We start from the raw sequence: 22,631 nt of genomic DNA on the forward strand, positions 1-22,631 counted from the left end.
CACCTATGATCTTAATTTTTTTAGTCCGCCACTGATTTTAGTTTCTATTATATTTAATAAGCAGAGTTTGTTAGATATTCGATGAAAATCAAAATGCCTCACTTTTGACAAACTTAGAGGATCAAAATACTAAGGAATATATTTAAGGCCCCATTTTGTACCTACTCCCTAACATAACAACTATTTTATAATTTTCTCTCACATTTTAGGGGACTTTTTACAAAAATCAGTCAAAGTTATTTTAGTGATAAGTAAAATAAATTGATTTTTATGTAACAAAAATGATTTTTATGTAAAGATAGAATAATGACTTTTGGGTAATGAGCACTAAGCCTGATGACCATTTGTGAAATTTACTCCAAATATTGCATCTTTTATTTATTTTATTTTCAAACTTTAAATAAAAAAATCATGGGAAAACTACATCACCAAACTACATCTCTCATGAGTCATGACACTTCTTTTAACATAGGTATGTTTTTCTCTCTCATTCTACCCCCCCCCCCCCCCTTCTTCCTTAATTTTTCTAAAGTGCTAGAGGATACAATAAACGTTACTATCTTGGAATGAACTTACTGGCAGGAGGAAGAATTAGGTATTTACTTACTATCCAGATAAATGTTGCAAATGTAGTAGCATGGTCATAAGATGATTGGAGAAAAACTAAAACTGATTTTTGTAATGTTATTTGGTTGATTAGTAATCAGATTACTAGACTTGCTTGTGAATTTTTCGTCAAGATTTAATTTGTAAACTGCTTGGGACTTAAAAGTAGTGAAAGTATCTGCCTGCTATAAACGAGGTTTGCAGTTTGAGGTGTGATATCATGACATTTAGGGGTCGTTTGGTAGGAATTATTAGAAAAAATAATATAAGCATTGGCTCTATGCATTACTAATATCTTGTTTGGTACATTTTTGTAACTTGTGTATACCTAATACTTGTATTGGTTATACATCCTACTTGATATTATCCTATGTATAAGTAATGCATAGAAAATCATGACATTAGCAATATCAAGGCTATTAATGCATGTATTAGTATGATTAAAAATAAAATTGCCCTTAAAGTCCCTTAAAACTAGATAATATGGAAGACATTTTTGTAAACAACTATTTTTCTTAAAAATTAAGCAATGCATTATAATTTTAATACACCATACCAAACAATAGATAAGAAATAATATCTGCATAACTAATGTTTGCATTACTAATTCATGCATTACTAATACACCTTATTTCGCACTATTCTTATACCCCCTACCAAACCACCCCTCAGGGAGATGCATTGAAGATGCTTGTTACAATAGCTAACATGACGTCTGCTGGTGCATGTTATTAGGAGTTGTACTTTCCACTTGTAACATCCGGAGGCGTTTTTGCATAGAGGCTAGAAATGGTTCTTGACTTCTTTTTATCCTTTAAATTTACTTAATTTTCTCACTAAACTTTAAAGGTGGCAAACGGTCCGGGTCCGGGCCCCGTGGGCTCGGGCTTAAACGGTCTCGGGCTTCGTGGGCTTTTGGATGTAATCGGACTGGGATCGGGACCACGAACTAATGGTCCCGGGCTAAGTGGGCCTGGCCAATTTTTTTAAATTTTTTTTTATCTAAGACAAGTTCTTGTAAATTATATAGCTTTATATATATATATATATATATATATATATATATATAGTTGTGACTTAAATTTTTTTAATTCAAATTTAAAAGATAAAATATTTTAAAAAGATATTCAAAGGAATGCGTTATAATTTTTATTATTATGACATTAACAAAACATGGTCCAATCTTTCTTAGTCACCCCCCTCCCCCAATGGAATGAGCACAACCAAGGTGTTAATACCACCATTGGAAAAAAAAAACTATCAAGATATGCCAAAATACAAGTTACATATTAATTTTACATGGTATCTCTTACAAATTTCATAAATCCATCAAGGTTTGGAGGAATTTCCGTTGGTGGTGGCGGAAAAGAAGCTTGTTCATCACCGCTTCCGGACGAAGCTGCATCCTCCGCAAGTTCAGCTAGCATTTCTTCGTAAGCTTCGTCTACCTCTGGTTGTAATTCAGCAAGACCAAAATTTCTTCGTTCCGAACGGATCCAGTCACTGAAAAGTACTGATTTTTCTAAGCTTTCCCTCATAGACGCTCTATAATCACCGAGTTGAAGTCTTGCTTGACTGAAAGCGCTTTATGATACCACTGTCGAAGCTTGAATGGTTAAAATATCTCGGTCATCCTTGAAAGGATCGGAAAGTATTTTTCTTTGTCCTTCCACCATTCCAAAAGATTAAATGAGCCGTCGGGATTCACTTCCTCAAGTCCCTGTGACAAATAAACTTCAAACTCATTTAGTTGTGAACAATCACTAGTGGGACAACCTTGAGAACCCCTGAACTTGGTCCACGCAGTAAGTGTTCTTACTCCTGTAGTTCTTTTAGATGATTGAGAACTAGAAGAAGAAGGAGTTGGAACATTTGGTCTAGCATTATCTATTGTCATTTGATAAGCACTATAAATAGTTTGAGCATTTATTTTAATTGAAGCTTTTGCGTCCGAAAGTGTAGACAACTCCTCATCTTCAAGTGCTAAACCATTATAAATAGATCTATACCAATATTGAGGACCTCATAATTTCATAGTAGGATTTAACAAGGCAACATCTCCATAAATAGGGGGAATAGGGAAAAAATATTTTTTAAATTTCTTTCTCATAAAATCAATAGCTTCTTCATAAATTTCTCCACCCTCTGAAAAATAAGCAAGAAAATTTACAAGTTCTACAAGATAAACTAAACAGTTTGAAATAGTAGGATAATATTATCCAGAAAATTCATTTGTAGCAACATGAAATCTTTCTAAAAAATGTACAAATATTTTAATATTAGCCCAATCCGCATTTATAAGGTGCTCATCATCATCACTTACATGAGCATTAAACATTGAGTTTATGGGATTTCTATATTCATATGCAACAACTAAACTTTCATATATGTAATTCCATCTAGTTGGACAAGGTTTAGGAACCTTTCTTTCTCTTAGGTCAAATTTATCATATCTTTTAAAATATTCTCTAAGTCTACTTCTACGGTTTGAATAAAAAAGCCAGTGAAGAACCATTTTAACCTTTTCAATTTCAACATTTAATATTCTCATAGCATCACCCACAATTAAATGGTAAATATGACACATACATCTAACATGAAAAATGTTACTAAATGCAGGATTTAGTGTAGTGGTAAGCAAGGCTACAACATTAGTGTTACTAGTAGCATTATCCATTAAAATTGACATTATTTTATCAATAATGCAAAAATATCTACAAACATCCGTAACGGTGCTAGAAATAAACTGTTTTGTGTGACGTGAATTAATTATTCTATAAGCAATAATGCGCTTTTGCATTATCCAGTCCTCATCAATCCAATGTCTTGTAACAGTAAGATAATCACAGTCATTACCACTTCTACCAATATCAGTAGTAATAGCAATACGACAATTAATATGAGTAAATAAATAGCGCAAATAATGTTCATATTCATGTTTATATTTATAAATATCGCTCTTTACGGTTGTGCGAGGCCATACTTCATAAGTAGGATTAAAAATTCTTCTTATATAATGCACAAAGTGAGGGTTAGAAGGAAAACTATAGGGTAAGCACATAACAGTAACCATTTTTGCTAATTCTTCCCTATCTTTTCTTGGGTCATAATATAAAATACCACCGGTAATAGTGTTAATTTCCGGTTGAAATTGATTTGACCCGGTACTTGGGTCAGGCTAACTAGGTAGACTTGTCCCCCCAGCCGCAGCTTGGGTCAGGCTGACTAGGTAGAACCTACAGAACTCTTCCGCTAATGGGAGGAGGGGAAAAGAATAGCCAATCACGAAAGGGTACTCGTAGAAAGCGCAGTACCTAGGTCTGTGGACCTCTACGAAATCCCTTCCCACTGGAACAATGTCAACATGAGCGGAAAAGCCATACTTTGCACGAAGAGCGTCAACGTGAACTTGTTCCGTCTCAGATAGTATGGGGGTAGGAGTAGAAGGGGGATCTTTGAGGAAGTCACTTCGAGACATGGGGTGTCTCGGCAGTAACTCCTCCACCGTAGGAAGACTATCACCTTCTTCTACCACCATATCCTCACCGCCTGAAGGGTGCACTATGGATAATGGGGCGGCCTCAGAAACCCCTTCACGAGATCGATGTGATCTTGGCATGCTTTCGTTAAAAGAGGTAGTGACACATCCAAAAAAAAAAGAAGAAGAAGAAGAAGTTGTGAACTAAGAGTGTGAGAAGAAGTCGAAAAAGGTTGTTAGGACAAACTCGGAGAAATGAGGAGGGGTAATCAGAAAGGAAATGGCCAAGAATTTTCAAAAAAACAAACCCTCCACCTATTTATAGGATTGGGTGGCACCAGAATCGAAGCGAAAGGTCACACAGTGGCACCAAAATCGAAGCAACAAGCCATCAACCCTTGTCTCAAAAACACGCGCAATGATGACGCATGTGAAGATGACATCATTTTCCGGTAAAATGCATTACTTAGTGTCTTGCTAAGCACGCTGACCGCCCACCATTGGCCAGGCTGTAACGCCTCGTAGGGTTAAATTTCTCTGTAAGAACGTATGGTGTTCGCTCATCGATGACGCACCAAGTTGGAACCTCGACAAGCGGAGGGACTAACTGTATCGGTCCAAATTTGAACAACCACGACTGTTGATGAGTACGACGAACGACGAGATCCTTAAAGTTCGACATCCTGCAGAGGATGACCTTAAGGCAAATAAGAGGTCGTACGACTTTTGCAGTAGGGTAGGCCCATTAGGGGACCTTAGGAATACTCTTTCGAATATTCCCTATAACTTGTCTTTTAGATCTTAGAAGGGTTTGATCCCTTATATATAGAGAGCGTAAAACAACCTTTGAGGGCTCTCTGGACATCTTTCCTAACTCATAATACTTGCTGTAAACTCGCTTGCATAAACGATTGACTGGATTATTGTTGATTTTTCTTTCGAAAGAGATAAAAAGTTCTTATCCTTTACATTCTCCTGGTCTATCTTCTGATCTAGAGATTATTATGCTTAGCTAAGATTTACCCCTTCATTTTCTTTAATTGATTTATTCAAAAAGGTTCTGATATTTTTTGAGTCAAACAGTACCCAAATTAGGTTGTTTTTAGTGATTTGTTAGCACAATTCATCTCAGCATTTCCTCCAATAAAGTGGCTCGATGTCATTTGGATTAGAAAATGTGCAAGTTTTGGCGTATTTTTTTGTTTTGGAAGATAATTTGTGTTGAATTTGGTTTTGGAAGAACGGATTTTGTGTGTTAAAGGAATTGAAAAGTGCAGATGCTAATACTTTTTGAATTCTGCTGTTGTATGTGATGATGAAGTTGATAATACTTTGATTCGTAAACTGCGTGAACTCAAGCCGTGTACTTGTCGTCCTTATTCCTTAAGACGATTTATACCAATGGAAGTTAGTCAATGGAACTAAATATATGAAAACTATCATTTTGTGAGGAGAAGTTCGATTTGGCCCTAGTGTGAGGGAGATTTATAGACGTTAAGCCTCATAGAACTAGAGCAGAATATATGCTTTCAGCTAATCGGTTTTGTACACCTCAGAGAATTTTCTTTATAGGTTTTTGACTATAAAATACATTATATGTTTTTCTTCCACAATTTCAAATGTTGATTCTTAGTATATTGTGTAGTCAGTATATTATTTTGTTTAGAGTTACTACTCATAGAGGAGCTAACCCTGGTGATTCTCTGTGCCCTCGCCTTCAGTCTGTTGTTTCTAATTGTGTCCTAGCTGATATATCTGTTTGCTTTGCTACAATAATCTTTCCATGATACTTTTGGGCATCAGGTTAATTTCTGTTCACTACTGTGTTTGATTTGTGGCGTTTCTTCTTGTCAGTCTATATGGAGTTTGCCAGTCTGTGGCCCAAATCAGAAAATCATTAAAGTTAATTAATTCCATGCTAAATGAATGGATCAGTGTCTCAGGTATATTTCATCAGAGGACAAATCTACGGTTACTTGTTTCTTCTTTGTACACACTCTATGTGTTAACTCAACTACTGAATAACCATGAACAATGCAAAGTTCTTCAGTAGTTGAGTTATTCTGGAGGAAATTTCTTGAACATCCCTTGGCGCTCTATCATTCTTGCTTATCATAGGTTTGCAACATGAGTGCAAAAAGGTGCATGCACATTTACTGCTCCCTCTCCCGAAAACGAGACAAAGAGGAATGTAAATAGACTGTACAAAATTAGAAGATTTCAAATCTAACTTTGGTCCAAAATCCAAATCCTTGTAGTAAAGTTAATCGATCTTTTCCATGGTGATCACTTTCCTTTAAAGTTCTTTGAATGACCAAAATTTTCGTCTAAATGTTGCAAAATTTTCACTTGTGAATCTTAAAACTTACACATGAAGTTCCATATCTAGATATTAAGCTTTTACATGTACTAGGACTCGGGAAGTCTTAAATCCAGAAATAAGCAGAGAAAATCTGCTTTTATTCATAATTGTTTAATAAAATGAAAAGAAACTTCAAGCTAGTAGCTGGAAATTATCAGCACTCCTGTGCACCCCTACTCCCCAATCATAGTTCTTATTACATCTAAAAGCTATTGTATATCCTTGAATCAATTTTTTTCACAGTGGAGCCTAGGCCCCAATAATACGCAGACCAATACCTATGAAAAGAAACAAACTATGGGCAATAAAAAATAATTTGAATTCTTCATCTTCAGAGAAGAATTGCTGCACAAAGAAGCTGGCTCCAATTATTAAGAAGTCCAGGACTGCGCCAATGATTGCCACGTGCACCTGATTGCTCGCTGTTTTCAGCCGATGGTCTTCAAATACCTCCACAAATGTACAGTTAATTTTCACTTTATAAGTGGAAAGGAAGATTAAAAGGATAAATTTTATGAGGTTCTTCATAGTTCATCCTCACATAATCAGAGCTGCGTAGAGAAGCTGGTTCCAAGTATCAGGTAGTCCGGGGAGACACCAATGGCTGCAATCAACACCAGGGTGATCGCCGCTGTAAACTGATGGATGAGCATCTTTCCTTAACTGGGAGAGAAACGTGATATCGAGGAGGTAAACTGGTGTTTTCATCCTATTTAATACTTTGTTAACTACAACAGCAGATGCTGGTGTCCCTGCTGGATATGTTGACCCTGCTAATGGCATTTGCTCGGAGTTGCAATTCTTTGTTGATCCTCCCCATTCTGTACCCCTGATAAAGATGGAATGAAGTATGAAATTTGAGCTTCTAAAGAGGGAAACATTTCTCATTAATGAAAGTTGGTGGTTTGTGAGAAGTATTCAAGTTATATTCATTGATAGTATAATTTTTTTTACACTTCTGCTGGTTGTAGCAGGTTGCATATCACTTTTTCTAGGTTATCAATCAATGGGCAGCCCGGTGAAGTAGCATCCCGCGTTCACGCAGGGTCCGGCGAAGGGGCGCACCCCAAAGGGTGTGATGTAGGTAGCCTACCCTGATGCAAGCACCATTGACTGATTCTACGGCTCGAACCAGTAACTTGTATAACTTGTAGGTCAACTGGAAACTTCACCGTTGCTCCAAGATTCCCCTTCTAGATTATCAATCAATATTTATTACTACAAAGATTTAATGTAGTTGCCTTTCTAATTGACATGATTGTAAAAATATTTTTTACACCGTCAGTATATGCAGCTTATATTCTCACAGGATGCTGGAGCAAGTGAAGAGTTTTAGTACTTACATATAATGAGTTGGAGAAATGCCCTGGAAGAAGACTTTGGTCTTGGAGGAGTCAACATTTTGGTCAACCCATCTTCCCCAAGTAGTTAGACCCTTGTAAAATGCCATCAAACGGTCCATATCTTTGGTTACCTTTGAACCATCTTGCACATAATCCCATCTACAAAAATATGATTCTGTCACTATAGTTTTTTTTTCAAGCCTCTAACCATTTCATGTCTTAATATATTATAGTGTGTTTTAAACTGCTTGAGAAAAATTGAAAAAATGGAGAAAGGAAGATCGTACGGTTGAGAGTTGCCCTTGTGAGTCCACCAATGCCAAGAATTGAAAATTAGCATATCCATTCCTTTCCAAGCATCACCTTGTTGAATAGAATCCAATTTCAATACCCTTCCAATTTTCTCTCTTACTATATCCACAAGGTAAGTAGTTCGATAGAGGAATAAAGTAACTCCATAATCCTGAGGGGAAAAAGATATAAAGCAACAAAGAAAAGTGACAAATTCTATCAGTCTTGAAAGTTATAGATAATCAAAAGCTATAGTGGAATACCCTTTTTTTTCCATAAATATGAGTAACAAGTTGATAACGGTTGTCAGAAGCTTTTATAGCGAAGCAATGCCTTTTAGTTTTTTTTTTTTTTTTTTGAGCTTTTTTTTGGTAGAGTTGGCTAAGGCCAAAGGTGAAGATACTTATTATGCCCTGACAACCAAAAAAGTCGCAATAAAACATGCCTTCAAAGCTTGGACCTACCAATGATTATGGCAATGTTCTGGCCAGGTAACAACTACAATTGATAATTATTTCTCTCTTGTAACTATACGACTGGATAATAATGCTCTACTAGACATGGGTTGGAGGGTGTATGGACTTTGGATTGGCTTAAAAGCAAGCCAAACTAGGTTAAAAGTACTTTTTGGCTTGTTTTGGTGTTTGGCAAATACAAAAAGTCAAAGAGCTTTTAAGTCAAAATAACTAAAAATAAGCCAAAAATAATAAGTTGGTCTATCCCAACTTATTTTTTTGGGCTTAAAAGCTACTTGAGTTTGACCAAATAATTTACCCTATTATCCCTTACATATTTCTATAATTTCCAAAGTACCCTCTCTTCCTGAAACCTCTAACACGTTTCTTTTTCTTCCCATTTCTTCATATATGGTATCATAAATTCAGGAGTATTCTATACTGATTGGCAAGACTTGTTTCTCAACTTCAAGAGCTTCTAATTCTTTCCGATTCCACTTTTGATTCATTTGCATAATCAAATATGAAAGCAGATAACAAGAAAGTAACGTTTACGTGGTTCTTTGATTTTGAAAACTATTTTACATCAATTTATTTACTATGTGGGTAATTTTATATGAATTATTTTTATAATTAAGCATATTTTTTAGTTATGATTATTAATTAATGCCTTACCTTATAAGTACTTCATATTAATTAAAATAATCTTATCTAATCAGTGTTATAACTTAAACTTTTGAGGTAATTTAAAATAAAAAATGCATCAATAAGCTTATTTTTAATGTTGACAACTTTAAGGGCATTTCAGTCATTTTAACCGAAAAAATGCTTGTCAGCACTTGTTTACCAAACATTTCAATAGCTTTTTTCAGCTTAATCACTTTTATCCAAACACATAACTGCTTATTTGTAAAACCAGCTCAAGCACTTGTGCTTAAAAGCCACTTTTTTCCCGCCAATCCAAACGGGCTCTTGGTCTTAGTCACTTGTATAGTGCAGTTGCTACATCCCACGAGGATATCTCAATTTTGATGATGTAACTAGGTGAACCATAAAGGCAAAACAAAGATTAGAACCTCCATGGTTGACATTAACTTGTCTTTATCAACAAAAGAGTACAAATTATAAGGAATGTAATTTTGAACCACCAACCTTTTTTTTTTCTTCTCAAGGCATTCCCAATATTTTCTTGTAGTAGTTGAGAATTCTTCTATTTTAAAATTGAAAAAATAGTAGTACTACTTTCCATTCGTATTATCTAATCTCTCCGTTCACTTTCACTCGTCCAGTAAAAAAAATTTCACACCCCTTAAGAAATAATGATTATAGTGTATATATTACTATGTAGCCCCTAATAATGATAGCATTTCAAAAAGTCTTGAAAAATATTTTGAAAATGAGTAATTAATGATAAAGGTAAAATAATAATAAAAAAAAAGTATGTCTTTCTCTTGATTTAGTATAGTGGATAAGTAAAAATAAAAATATATTTTTAGTATAGTGGACAAATAAAATTGAACGGAATAAGTACTTTTTAAGGTTTTCCTACGGTTAATAGCCTTAATAATCAAGGTGGAAAAAATCATTAAATTATGTGCGTAAATGTCTCTTAATTCTCTAACTAATTTGGAAATTATCAATCACTTTTTGTGTTTCTAAAAATTGTTAAATATCTTGAAACATATTCAAATTAGCGAATCGACTAATCTTTGTAATCGGGTGAAGTAAAAGAGCAAATTCCATTGGTAGAAAACGAAAGGAAGACATTTGGTTTGGTGGAAAACAAGAAAGGAAGTGGCAGAGACGAATAAGAGAGCAGTTTGGAGAAAATGGAAAAAGGTTAAGCACGAGTTCACGGGTTTTACAGATAATGACGACAAGACAAAACCCAATAAAATTCCTGTTGTCTCCTTTCGAACTAATTTCTTGGAAAGCTAAATAGTCAGCGTTCTCTTTTTCCTTTGTTGGACTTAGAACAACTTTGGTCTTTGCCCTACCACTATTCTCTAGTACTATTTTCTTTTCATATTTTCTGTGTAGTAATATTATATTAATGATTGCTCATTGCTGGCACAAGAAACAAAAGATAATCTTTTTTATTCACTAATTCTATATGTTAGTTGGATCTTGGTTTGTACCTCCTTCAAGATTTGCCAAACAGAAGATATAAAATTGTTAAGGGAATGAACTTTCTCCTCAACAACGTAACTCCATCTGTCTATCTTGCGCTAATTGCAGTCTCATAGTATTGTAAAAGAAAATGAGAGTGACACTAAGGGAGAGCACGTGAGAACATACAATTACATATGTATGCGTTTTTTGTTTTAAGGTTAAAAATTATGTTATATATATTGATAGAATTTTATATGTAATTACTTTAAAGTAATATAATTGTGTAAGTACTTTTTTTTATACCTTTCATGCATAGAATTTTAAGAGAGAAAATTTTCAAAGTAAGAGAGGTAAGTTATTTTCGGCTGAGTTCTACACCCTCCCACTTGCTAACAACCAACATCATGATCCGCTACAATTATGATAACGTAAGGTAGATGTTTTCAACTATTAAATGCAACCAATATCACCAAATGATTAGAAAAATCATTTTTGCCCTAAAATACTTAGGATTAAAGATGGTTTACACCCAATCAAAAACAGTAAAATAATAAATAAATAAATAAAAAAACGACTTTTCTTTTTCCCGTTTCACTCGAGTTTCTTCCCAAGGCAATGATGAACTAACAGAAACTCGAGTTCCCCACTGAGAAATTACTTATCTTCTTATCTCTTGTTTCCCAGAGTGAATAGCAGAAAGTAAAACGAAGAAACTAAAAACATACACAAAAAGAAAAGAGAGTAAAACCTGAAAGGTCACAGAAGAAAGTGTCTCTCTCCTAGCAAAAGAAGTCTTGGCATTGGGCACCGACGCATGTAGCATACAAGCTAGTGATTCCCACATGTTCAAACTCAACGAATCACCTATAAACATTATCTTCTTTCCTGTCCATCTCTTCAAGAAATCTTTTCCATTAAACCTATAACACCAAAATCCACAAACACTACAATCAAATAAAATCTCCACCAAAAAAAATCTACTAAACAATATTAAAACAATGAGAATTTATCATAAATTGACTAGCTTAATATTATTTTCAATCAACTGCAATCCTCATCTTTTAAACTTTGAAACTAGCACTATGAGTAAGCTCACACAGACAGAGTTACACCAAACCATCAGGGGCGAAGGTACATAGCCCTAAGGTGGTCAACTCTTCATCATTCATCGAAAAATTACATTGTATATATATGTAAAATATACAAGGTATATTGAACACTCTTTATTGGGAGCTTTTTTTAACTTATTTCAAGTTTGAATATAATTTCTGGCTTTGCACTGCAAACCATACTAAGAAGGGAAAAACTTCTTTGCTTCTAAGTCAATATTTGCACATGAAAAATAGTTATTGGGAAAAAACTTCTTAGCTTCCCCAAAACTGGTGACACAACGTTTCCTATCTAATTCTTGCATATAAAAAACTGACAGTAATGGAAGAAGAATTTGAAAGGGTACCTGGGTAAGTTGCAAGAATCAGGTTTCCAAGAATATTTCATGTATTGTTTATCAGGGCGGCCATATTTTTGGCAATCAAATTCAGGGTCAATGAAAGGGCAAGTTGAGGAATCATAGAGAGGAAAAGAAGGGTCAATAACCCATCTACCTTGAAACAAGTTGCACCTGCTACTGCTTACTACTCCTTTGCTTTTCCAACTAAGACCACTAACATTTTGTACTACAAGCTCTGCTCTTGCAGCAGTGTGTAACAACAGAGATATAACGCTAACCAATTGGAGAAGCAGAGTACTTGAGATGACCAATTGGCTCCACAAAACCATCTTTGGCTTTTGGTTTTGGTGTGGAAATAATGGAGGGAAATAAAGTGGAACTTGTCTTCAAGTTGAGTACACTGTCCATATATATATATATATATATAGTAGTACAACAATAACATAATTAAAGAGAAGTTCTTTATTTTATTTTATTTTGGGTTTTTTTTTTTTGTTGGGGGGTGGGGGGGGCTAGGAAGGTTCAAGGGGAAGTGGTATCTAGAGAGTAGAGATTCCTGGTTAAAGGGATCACATGATGAGAGCTACAAAAAAGAAAAGAGATGTCGATTTCTGACATTGAGTTGTGGAAATCTTGGATGGATTTGATCATTTTATCAAGTCTTCGTGTGTTACCAGTGGGGCTTTATGTTTTGGCTCTTTTCAATTGTATTTATTTTTCTCTTTGTACTTTGTTATCTAGGGAAGTAACTCGGTCGGCAGTAAATTAATTAGACTAAGTTTTGTTTTATGAGAGTGGATGTATGCCACCCATTTTTGTGTGCTGGGATAATTGAGATCACTCTATTATATTAATTAGATTTCTAGAGTTCTACTATAGAAAACACATTAATTATTCCAAGTGTTATTGAGTTTAGCTGACACGCATCTGATTAGCCGCATCAATGTGTTTTGAATACAGAATGCTTAAAGCAAAAATTAACAGGGAAGTCAATTTCAGTGACACAGATTACAGAAATTCGTACTCGTGCTACTGAATTGTCCTGTTGGAGATTTATATTTGAAATTAAATCAGTTACTATAAGTTACAGTTTATTTTTAAAAGATAAAATTTAGATATTTAAACACTGGATAATTTTTAAAAAAATATATAAGGCCACTCATTTAAGATCACTTTATTTAATTCCCCAAAAGCAAAATGGGGTAATCATTTTGGAACATTATGAGTGTAGTTGTTGGTTAGCTGATCAAATATATGAAGTAGAGATTCTAATATGTGGTGGAATGCATTAGTCGGATTATTCCTCATAGTGAAAAAGTTTATGTACTTCCTTCATCAAAAAAGGAAAAAAGAAAAGGAAAAGTTGCTTTATTCTTTTATGCTCTACTAATACTTTATTCGGGGAAAGTAATTACAGCAAGTCCCCGTTCTTAATTAAGATTCATTTAAAAAATTTAATCATTTTCTCTTTGGGCACAAGGGAAGTTCTATTTTACAACCTATTATAGGCTGCTTTTGCTATCAATATCTACATATGTGGGAGTATATAGGACAACTTCAATTGTGTCCTGGAATAAATGCAATTGTACTTTATTTTTAAGATAACAGCTGAAAAATAAAATATAATACAAATTGCAGTAAATGCTAGTTTTGCGCTCCAGAAGACACCAGATATCAGGTCCAAAAAGTTAAAAATATATTTTTGGAAAAACTATTCTCTCAAAAGCATTACCCAAACACTCACTGAAAACAAAAGAATATAAGCACAATTAAAACCGTTTTCTTGTCCAAAGGCAATCCGGATAGAGTATCTTATGTAGAAACTAATAAAATAATAATAGATAAGAATTTCAATAATTCTTACTGCTAAAATAATGAAGGGGGATAAGTGTGATAAAACCATGAATACTAGGCTCCGAATCTCAACTTATAAAATTACTAGATAATTTCCCTTTTCATCTGCCTAATTTTTAATGGATAAAATTACTTGACATTTATATTAGTGAAAGGTACTAGGTCTCTGTTGAATAGTCGAATTGCGCCAGTTGACCTCGACTGACCTCGGCACTACTGTAACAGAAAAAATTCTTTCTGCCACAGTAAGATGCTTAAATATTAAAAAAATTATATAGTTTCAAACGCTGGACACACAAAAAAGAAAACTTTTGCTTTCTAGAATTATTAAATCCAACAAGTTTAGCTGTTTCTAATGATTAGTAGTTTACGTTAGTCGTTTATTTAGCTTATATCATCATTTTGACAAACATTTTACTACTGTCGACTATGATTAACACAACTTCTGTCATGGGGCTGCTTTCCAGACATGCCCCATGACCTCTTGGCCGCGCCCCATGGCGGCCTAGCAAGCCTCACAATGCCTAGCGTCATGGTCGACCCCGTGGTCTTGGCTGCGCCAAGTGACAAGCGCGCATGTGCCTCTGTCGCCCCACCGATGCCTCTCGCCAGCGCCCAAGGGCTGGCCAATGACAACAGCGTCGCGCGCCCTGACAATGTCGCGCGCGCAGATCCTGATGCCTCGCCAGCGCCCAGCTGCAGGCCTATTCCAGCAGCGCCTCGCGCACAGACCTTGATGCCAAGCACCAGTGCCCAACCTCAGGCCAGTACATCAAGTGTCGCGCGCGCCCACAGCAACGCGCGCGCAGATCCTGACCCGCAAGACAAAGATGCTGCCATCGGACTTAGTTTTACCTTGTAATAATCTAAGTCATTTTCATTGTAATCATAGGCTAGTTTTCATCATTTTCATTTCAGTGTGCTTCTACAGCTTTATTAGGGTTAGTCTTGTAATGTTGGTTTATTTTTTTTAAGCATTATTAAGGGGGACCAAGCAATCAAACATTTTCAAGCAAGTATTTTCTGGTGTCTCTCCCCCTCGACACCGCATCATTGTAATCATCATTTTCAGTCATCAATAAAATCATCATCATCATTCAAAACCCAATTCTCTCTCAGCTTCCGCAATTGCTCACGACATTGGTTTTCCCGCACGGCACTGACAATCTAGTCTAGCGTGCGGAGGGGACCTCATTGGCGAACAGCAACCGCACTTAACATCGGTTGCTTAGCCTTACGTTGCCCTTCCAAAGAACATCAGGAAGGCGTTGCGTAACACTTCTCATGTCTTTAGGCCTAAGTTCTAATAGAGTAATTGCCAAACCGACTAACGGAGGATACAAGAAATCAAGTTGAGGTGGGTTGTATAGCAGTACAAGTTTCAAAAATTTTGAGAAAAGCTTGTGTTTTCTTTATCGTCACCTTTTCAATGATTATTTAGATAATAATTTCTTACATGAACACTTTTTCTTTTCTTTTTTTCTTTTCACATATCACATTCCATTGTTAAAAATGCCAAAAGAATTAATTAGTTATTTTCGTATTTTGCCGGTGGAAATTGTAATATTTTAGTGACACGCAGCGAATCGAGAATCTTTTGGCATGATTACCTTGCAAGTTGCACCAAAGTTTCTTCAGTAGTCTATTCCTCGTAGAATTTTTTTATGGAAAAGAGAAACCCTTAACAGAAAAATATGGCAACATGAATTTCCAGGATTGGAAGATAAAACCAAGAAAAAATAAGAAAGCGAAAAATCATGAATGGAATATTTCCAGTTTATCACTATCTTCTTTGTACGTTTCGCCAATCACCATCTTGAGGTTACTGAACATCTAGGAATGTTTTCCCTTCTTTCATTCTTTGATTGTGCGTTGAGATAACTTAAGATTGACTTTGAGATATTTCTTTCTTAGATGGCTAGGACACGCACACCCTCATCTGCTGGACGTGGTGCTACCTGGGGTGGCGGTCAAGTTAGGGTTCATCAAACTAGAAGACAGACTGCCCCTCAACCTTAAGTTCGGAACATGGGTCAAACCCAAGCTATTATGCCAGATCAAGTGCAAGAGCAAGGAGTTCAGAACGCTCCACCACCAGTGCCAACTGTTGTACCTATTGTTGCCTTACCTGCAGATGCAGTGGCAAGGTTATTGAATGTGTTAGAGGCATTGGTGCCTACTCAAGGCGGAAGTTCAGCTCCTCAGGCTACTTTACAGATACAAGCACCTACACAGACTCAGCCTTTCGGGAATAAGGAAGTGTCCCTACACGAGTTCCTGAAATTGAAATCACCAAAATTCACAGGTTCCGATAATTCAGCAGATCCTCAAAGTTTCTTGGATAGGACACTCAAGGCATTACGTGCTCTTGGATGTTCTAGTGAGAGAGCCGTGGAGCTCGCAGTATACAAACTAGAGGATATGGCCAACACATGGTATGAAACTGTATTGCTAGGAAGGCCAGCAGGAGCAGCACCACTGACATGGGACGAGTTCACTAAGTTGTTCAAGAATCATTTTCTTCCAGACAGTCTGATGCAACAATATGCTAGAGACTTTGAGAGATTGGTTCAGACTCCAGATATGGATGTGTCAACATATAACACTAAGTTCTGTAAGCTGGCTATATATGCTCCTCACTTAGTGCCTACCGAAGAAGCTCGAGTTCAGAGGTTTGTTGATGGATTGGTTAGTCGTCTATACACTGCAGTAGCCCCACAGATGAAGACTTTATCCTACTCTGATGTAGTTGACCTTGCTAGAAAGATTGAAAACAAGGGACGTGAGGAGCGTGCAACTAATGATTTACGTAAGAAGGCCAAGATGGGAGGGGCTTTCAGTGGTGGTTTTAGTGAAATAGAAGAGCAGGAAACCAGGGACAACAACAACAGGGTTCTCAGACAGGGACACACATGTCTTCACAGTCCACATACATACTACATTACAGACAAGGTAATAGGGGACCATCATCTTCTGGACATCGTAATTCTGGGCAGATATATGTCACTGCTCCAGTCTGCCAGACTTGTGGTAGATCACATTTGGGCCAATGTCGTGTTCTAACTGGAGAGTGCTTTCGGTGTGGCCAGTTGGGACATCACTTGAGGGATTGCCCTCAGCCTCCGAGAAATTTCAACCAGGCTTGTAGTCAGTCAGCTGCACCGAATCAGACTACTCGTAATACTTCAGGCGCTACAGGTACAGGAAATAGAGGTCGAGGTGTTGGAGACCGTGCTACTGTGAATCAAGGACAAGGCAATGCTGGTAAAGGTCAAGCGAGAGTTTTTACATTTACTAGACAAGATGCTCAGGCCTCGAATGCAGTGGTTATAGGTATTCTTTCTGTCTATTCATTTGATGCACTTGCGTTGATTGATCCGGGATCTACCCACTCTTATGTGTCCTCGTACTTTGCTTTGAGATTTAGTAGACAGCCCGAGCTATTGAATGATCATTTTCTAGTTGCTACTCATATTGTAGAGTCTCTATTAGCTGAATACGTGTATCGTGCTTGTCAGATTCGAGTTGAGGGTAGAGATACTCTTGCTGACCTTATTGTACTTGGTGTGTTTGACTTTGGCATGCTGATGGGAATGGATTGGTTATCTTCTTGCTATGCTATAGTCGATTGTCATGCAAAGATAGTTAAGTCTGAGATACCAAATGAACCCAGTTTTATTCTAAGAGGGAGTCAGGTTCTAGAGACTTGCAAAATTGTATCTTTTATGAAGGCTCAACGACTTCTGAAGAAAGGTTGCTTGGGTCTCTTAGCTATTGTAAATGATACAAGAAAGAAAACAGTTGGTATAGAAAATGTACCAGTAGTGAGAGAATTTTCTGATGTATTTCCTAAGGATTTACCAGGATTGCCTCCAATATGAGAAATAGACTTTGGTATTGATTTGCTACCTGACACACAGCCTATATTGATACCCCCATATCGAATGGCACCAATAGAGTTGAGGGAGTTAAAGCAACAGTTACAAGATTTGTTAGATAAGGGTTTTATTAGACATAGTGTATCACCATGGGGTGCACCAGTATTGTTCGTAAAGAAGAAAGACGGATCCCTGAGAATGTGCATTGACTACAGGCAGTTGAACAAGATAACAATACGTCATAAATATCATTTGCCTCGAATAGATGACATGTTTGATCAGTTACAAGGAGCTGCCCACTTTTTAATGATTGACCTCCGTTCTGGTTATCCTCAACTTAGTATCAAAGATGAATATATTTCTAAGACTGCTTTCAAGACTCGATACGGGCACTATGAGTTTCTTGTGATGCCTTTCGGACTTACTAATTCTCCAGCGGCATTCATGGATTTAATGAATAGGGTGTTCAAGCCGTTTCTGGATAGATTTGTAATAGTATTTATTGATGATATCCTGATATATTCTCGTAGCCAAAGAGAACACGAGAATCATCTCAGGACTGTGTTGCAGACATTGCGAGAACATCGACTTTATGCTAAGTTCTCGAAGTGTGAATTCTGGCTAGACTCGGTAGCATTTTTGGGGCATGTTGTATCCAAAGATGGAATTATGGTATATCCTAAGAAGACTGAAGTTGTGCAGAAATGGCCCAGACCTACTTCTCCTACAGAGATTCGCAGCATTTTAGGCTTAGCAGGCTATTACAGGCGTTTTGTGCAGGATTTCTCCATAATAGCAGCACCGCTGACCAAGTTAACACCGAAAAATGCAATGTTTCAGTGGATGGAGGAATGTGAGCAGAGCTTTCAAAAACTCAAAACATGTTTGACAACTGCACCAATATTAGCCTTACCATCAGGTTCTGGAGGATTTACAGTATTCTATGACGCCTCGATGGTGGGATTAGGATGTGTTCTCATGCAAATGGTCGTGTTATTGCTTATGCTTTGAGACAATTGTAAAAACACGAGTAAAACCATCCTACACATGATTTGGAGATGGCTGCAGTGGTATTTGCTCTAAAAATTTGGAGACATTATCTATACGGTGAAATTTGTGAGATTTATACTGACCATAAAAGTCTGAAGTATATCTTTCAACAGAGAGATCTAAATCTTCGGTAGCGTCATTGGATGGAACTACTCAAAGACTATGATTATTCTATTTTTATCATCCTGGAAAAGCCAATGTGGTGGCTGATGCATTGAGTAGAAAATCTATGGGGAGTTTGGCACATATAGCCCCTGCAAAGAGACTTTTGGCCAGAGATATTCAGAGACTAGAAGATACAGGTATCAGATTTAGTGTCGGAAATTCAGAGGCATTGTTGGTTTATGCTCAGGCTAAGTCTTCATTAGTTGAGCGCATTAAGGCCACCTAATATAAGGATAAACGATTATGCAAATACAGGGATGAGGCCTTAGCTGGTACAAGCAAGGATATGTTTGTTGAAAGTGATAGTGTTCTTCGAATGGGTGACAGGCTATGTGTAGCAGACGTAGATGGGTTGAGACATGATATTCTTAAAGAAGCTCACAATACTAAATACACTATACATCCTGGATCCACAAAAATGTACCATGACCTAAAGCAATTTTATTGTTGGGAAGGTATGAAGAAAGATGTTGCTAACTTTGTTTCTAGTTGTTTAACTTGTCAGCAGGTCAAGGTTGAGCATCAGCAACCCGCAGGACTACTACAACGAATTGAGATTCCAGAGTGAAAATGGAAAAGAATTACTATGAATTTTGTCACCGAGCTACCACGAACCCTTAGAGGTTATGACTCGGTATGGGTGATTGTAGATCGACTAACAAAATCAGCACACTTTTTGCCGGTGAAGACTACATATGGTGGAGTCAGGTATGCACAGATATTTATGAATAAAATTGTCTGACTTCACGGAGTTCTAGTATCCATCATCTCTGATAGAGGATCATAGTTCACTTCACGCTTTTGGAAATCTTTTCAAGAAGCATTGGGTACACGAGTAGATCTTAGTACTGCATTTCTTCTACAGACAGATGGGCAGTCTGAACGTACTATTCAGATCTTGGAGTATGTGTTGAGAGCTTGCATTCTTGAGTTTGGAGGTAGTTGGGACACTTATCTACCGTTAGCTTAATTTGCTTACAATAATAGCTTCCAGTCCAGTATTCAAATGGCACCGTACGAAGTATTGTATGGTAGAAGGTGTCGTTCTCCTATCGGATGGTTTGAAGCTGGTGAGACTAACTTATTGGGACCCGACCTAGTACAAGAAACTATGGACAAGGTCCAGTTGATCAGACAGAGATTGCTTGCAGCTCAAAGTAGACAAAAGTCTTATGCTGATAAGAGAAGAAAAGATTTAGTATTCACAATTGGAGACAAAGTGTTCCTACGAGTCTCCCCTATGCAAGGTGTAATGCGGTTTGGGAAAAGAGGCAAGTTAAGCCCCAGGTTTATAGGACCGTATGAGATACTAGACCGAGTGGGAGCGATGGCTTATCGTTTGGCACTTCCTCCTGAGTTATCCTTTATTCATCCAGTGTTTCATGTCTCAATGCTAAGAAAATGTATATCAAACTCATATCAGGCGATTGAAGCACCGACTATACTGCTCGATGAGAAGTTGTCCTACGAGGAGGAGACGATGGCTATTGTTGATAGGCAAGTAAGAAAGCTACGGTCAAAAGAAATTGTGTTCGTTAAAGTCTTATGGAGAAATCATACTGTTGAAGAAGCTACATGGGAAATAGAAGATGTTATGCGAGTCAAGTATCCTCATTTATTTCAGTCTACAGGTATGTACCTGAGCTAAATTCGGAGACCGAATTTCATAAGATGGGGAGAATGTAATACTCATTAAAAGAAAGAGGGTAGTTACGTAATTTACCAAAAAAAATTACAAATAAGATTGAATAGGGCAAAGTCCTACGCTACCTAACAGAAACGAAAAAGGAAGAAAGGGCCGAAGCCCCTTTCTCTTGCAACAAAAATCAATTCTGCTGCGTAAAACCAAACAGAAGCAAAAAAAAAAAAAGGAACGGGCCAGAACTAAAGCGAAAAAAAATCAAAAAAACAAATACAAAAGGTGAGTTGGGGAAAAAAGCTTGGTACCGCAAAAGAAGCCACTTCCATCCATTATTTGTTCAAATCTTCAGGTACTTATTCCACAAATTTGAGAATATATTTTAATGGTTAGAGTTAAATAAGGAGATTGGCAAAAGTCAGTGAAACATGGAAAGATATGTATAAATTTTTGTTAATCTTTGGCAATCTGTTGAGGAATCTTAAGCACGAATTGTGTCTTACGGGTATAGTTTGAGCTTCTCTTTCTGGTAGATTTTAATTTCGATTCTCATGATTGGGAGATTCTATAGAGACATAGAAATTACACTAGTTCATTCACACTTGAGAATTTTCTTCCTAAAGAATCAATAGAACTTTATGAAATTGGATTAATAAAATATATGAATATGTTGGAGTTGATAGATTAGTAATTACTCATAGCTGGGTAAATATAATTCGGCGAATTAAAAGTCAAATATGAAACCTCGAGGGTTGGGTATTCTAAATTAGCTATGAACTAGCCTAAACAAGGAAATTAACATGAGATTGATATTATGTAATTATAGATTGATTGGAGGAATTTGTACGAATTCCTCGAGGTGAAGCATTTGGTATTTCGGCACGAGTACTATGAGTAGTAATCTTACCGCAATTTGTGTTTTCATAACTTGCATGATTTACACATGATTTTTAATATGAATATGTTACTGATTATTTTAAGTTGCATGTGGGACAAGTCTTTTACTCGATATGATACCGAAATAGTTATTTGAGAAGATTACCGTTGTTTTAAATATTTTCGTTGTCACTAGATCTGTTTTACCGTTACCCGAATTTACTGTTATCGAAAAGAAATTATATGATTTGATAAGAACCGAAATGCCCTATATTGTTTTAAAATATTTTCTATGAGTATATACGGATTACAAAGACAAGTATAAATGAGAGTAGACATTGAAGGATCTCGTAGCTAACGGCGGGTTCGTTAGACCTGGTGCACCTTGTAATTACAGATTACCGTTATATCCCTCGCTAGTGAGAAGGTAGAACTAGCATACCGTTACCGATTTCCCTCGAGTAGGGACTACCGTTATATTTGACTTCTTGCGAAGAAGTCCACAATTATACCGATTACATGATCCGTTCATTAAAACCTCTCAAATGTGAATATTGATATTAGATAGTGGTTACCGAGCTTATTACCGAATTGTTAATTGTATTATACTATAAAAAAGCATGACGAGACTGAAAATTATTTATTGTTTCTAAAAGGGCATTTTTATGTTATTTTCTGTTTGATATACTAGCATGTTTTCTGACTTGTCCCCAATAAAAACGGTTGTGGTTAAGTGTTATTATTCACTGAGCTAGCGACTCATGCCTCGCTAATTTTTTTTTACAGAGACAACAGTTGACGCAGGCGAGGATTTCGTTAATTAGAGCGCACTGGTTAAGAATTCTTGGTGAGCCTCGCGCTTGTTCGCGTGGGCAGAGACTTTATCAATTGTTATGGTCTTTTCTTTGAATTCTAGAGTCGCTCCATAGTCATTCTTTTAGTGTCATGAATATTATTTTGCTATTAGTTTTATGTCGAGTATCGTTCTTTATTATCAAAGTCGGAGATAAATTAGTATTTCTGGTTGTTAGCGGGTTGATTAGTAATGGTAAAGACAATTTTGGTTAATTAA

General features: G+C 36.5%; 3 protein-coding genes across 4 annotated transcripts; 2 read left to right on the forward strand and 1 right to left on the reverse strand.

Moving 5' to 3' along the window:
* Positions 1-6,510: 6,510 nt before the first annotated feature.
* LOC104230452 (protein trichome birefringence-like 37) lies at positions 6,511-12,500 on the reverse strand. Of its 2 annotated transcripts, none has more exons than XM_070167846.1 (6): positions 12,104-12,500; positions 11,396-11,567; positions 8,077-8,252; positions 7,790-7,948; positions 6,988-7,275; positions 6,511-6,886 (listed from the first exon to the last, which is right to left on the reverse strand). In XM_070167846.1, the coding sequence occupies exons 1-6, from the start codon at positions 12,424-12,426 to the stop codon at positions 6,778-6,780; spliced, it is 1,227 nt and encodes a 408-aa protein (XP_070023947.1). In that variant the 5' UTR covers positions 12,427-12,500; the 3' UTR covers positions 6,511-6,777. The 2 variants fall into 2 exon arrangements, with proteins under 2 accessions (XP_070023947.1, XP_070023948.1); XM_070167847.1 differs by having other exon boundaries at positions 6,511-6,896.
* Positions 12,501-15,979: 3,479 nt separating this feature from the next.
* Positions 15,980-17,832, forward strand: LOC138884338 (uncharacterized). Its single transcript, XM_070165482.1, has 2 exons — positions 15,980-16,903; positions 16,948-17,832. The coding sequence occupies exons 1-2, from the start codon at positions 15,980-15,982 to the stop codon at positions 17,830-17,832; spliced, it is 1,809 nt and encodes a 602-aa protein (XP_070021583.1).
* Positions 17,833-20,155: 2,323 nt separating this feature from the next.
* LOC138884340 (uncharacterized) lies at positions 20,156-20,692 on the forward strand. The gene has a single exon (XM_070165490.1). It carries the CDS (start codon positions 20,156-20,158, stop codon positions 20,690-20,692), a length of 537 nt encoding a protein of 178 aa, XP_070021591.1.
* Positions 20,693-22,631: the final 1,939 nt, after the last annotated feature.

This window comes from Nicotiana sylvestris, chromosome 2 (assembly GCF_000393655.2).
Source record: "Nicotiana sylvestris chromosome 2, ASM39365v2, whole genome shotgun sequence".
Lineage (NCBI taxonomy): Eukaryota > Viridiplantae > Streptophyta > Magnoliopsida > Solanales > Solanaceae > Nicotiana > Nicotiana sylvestris.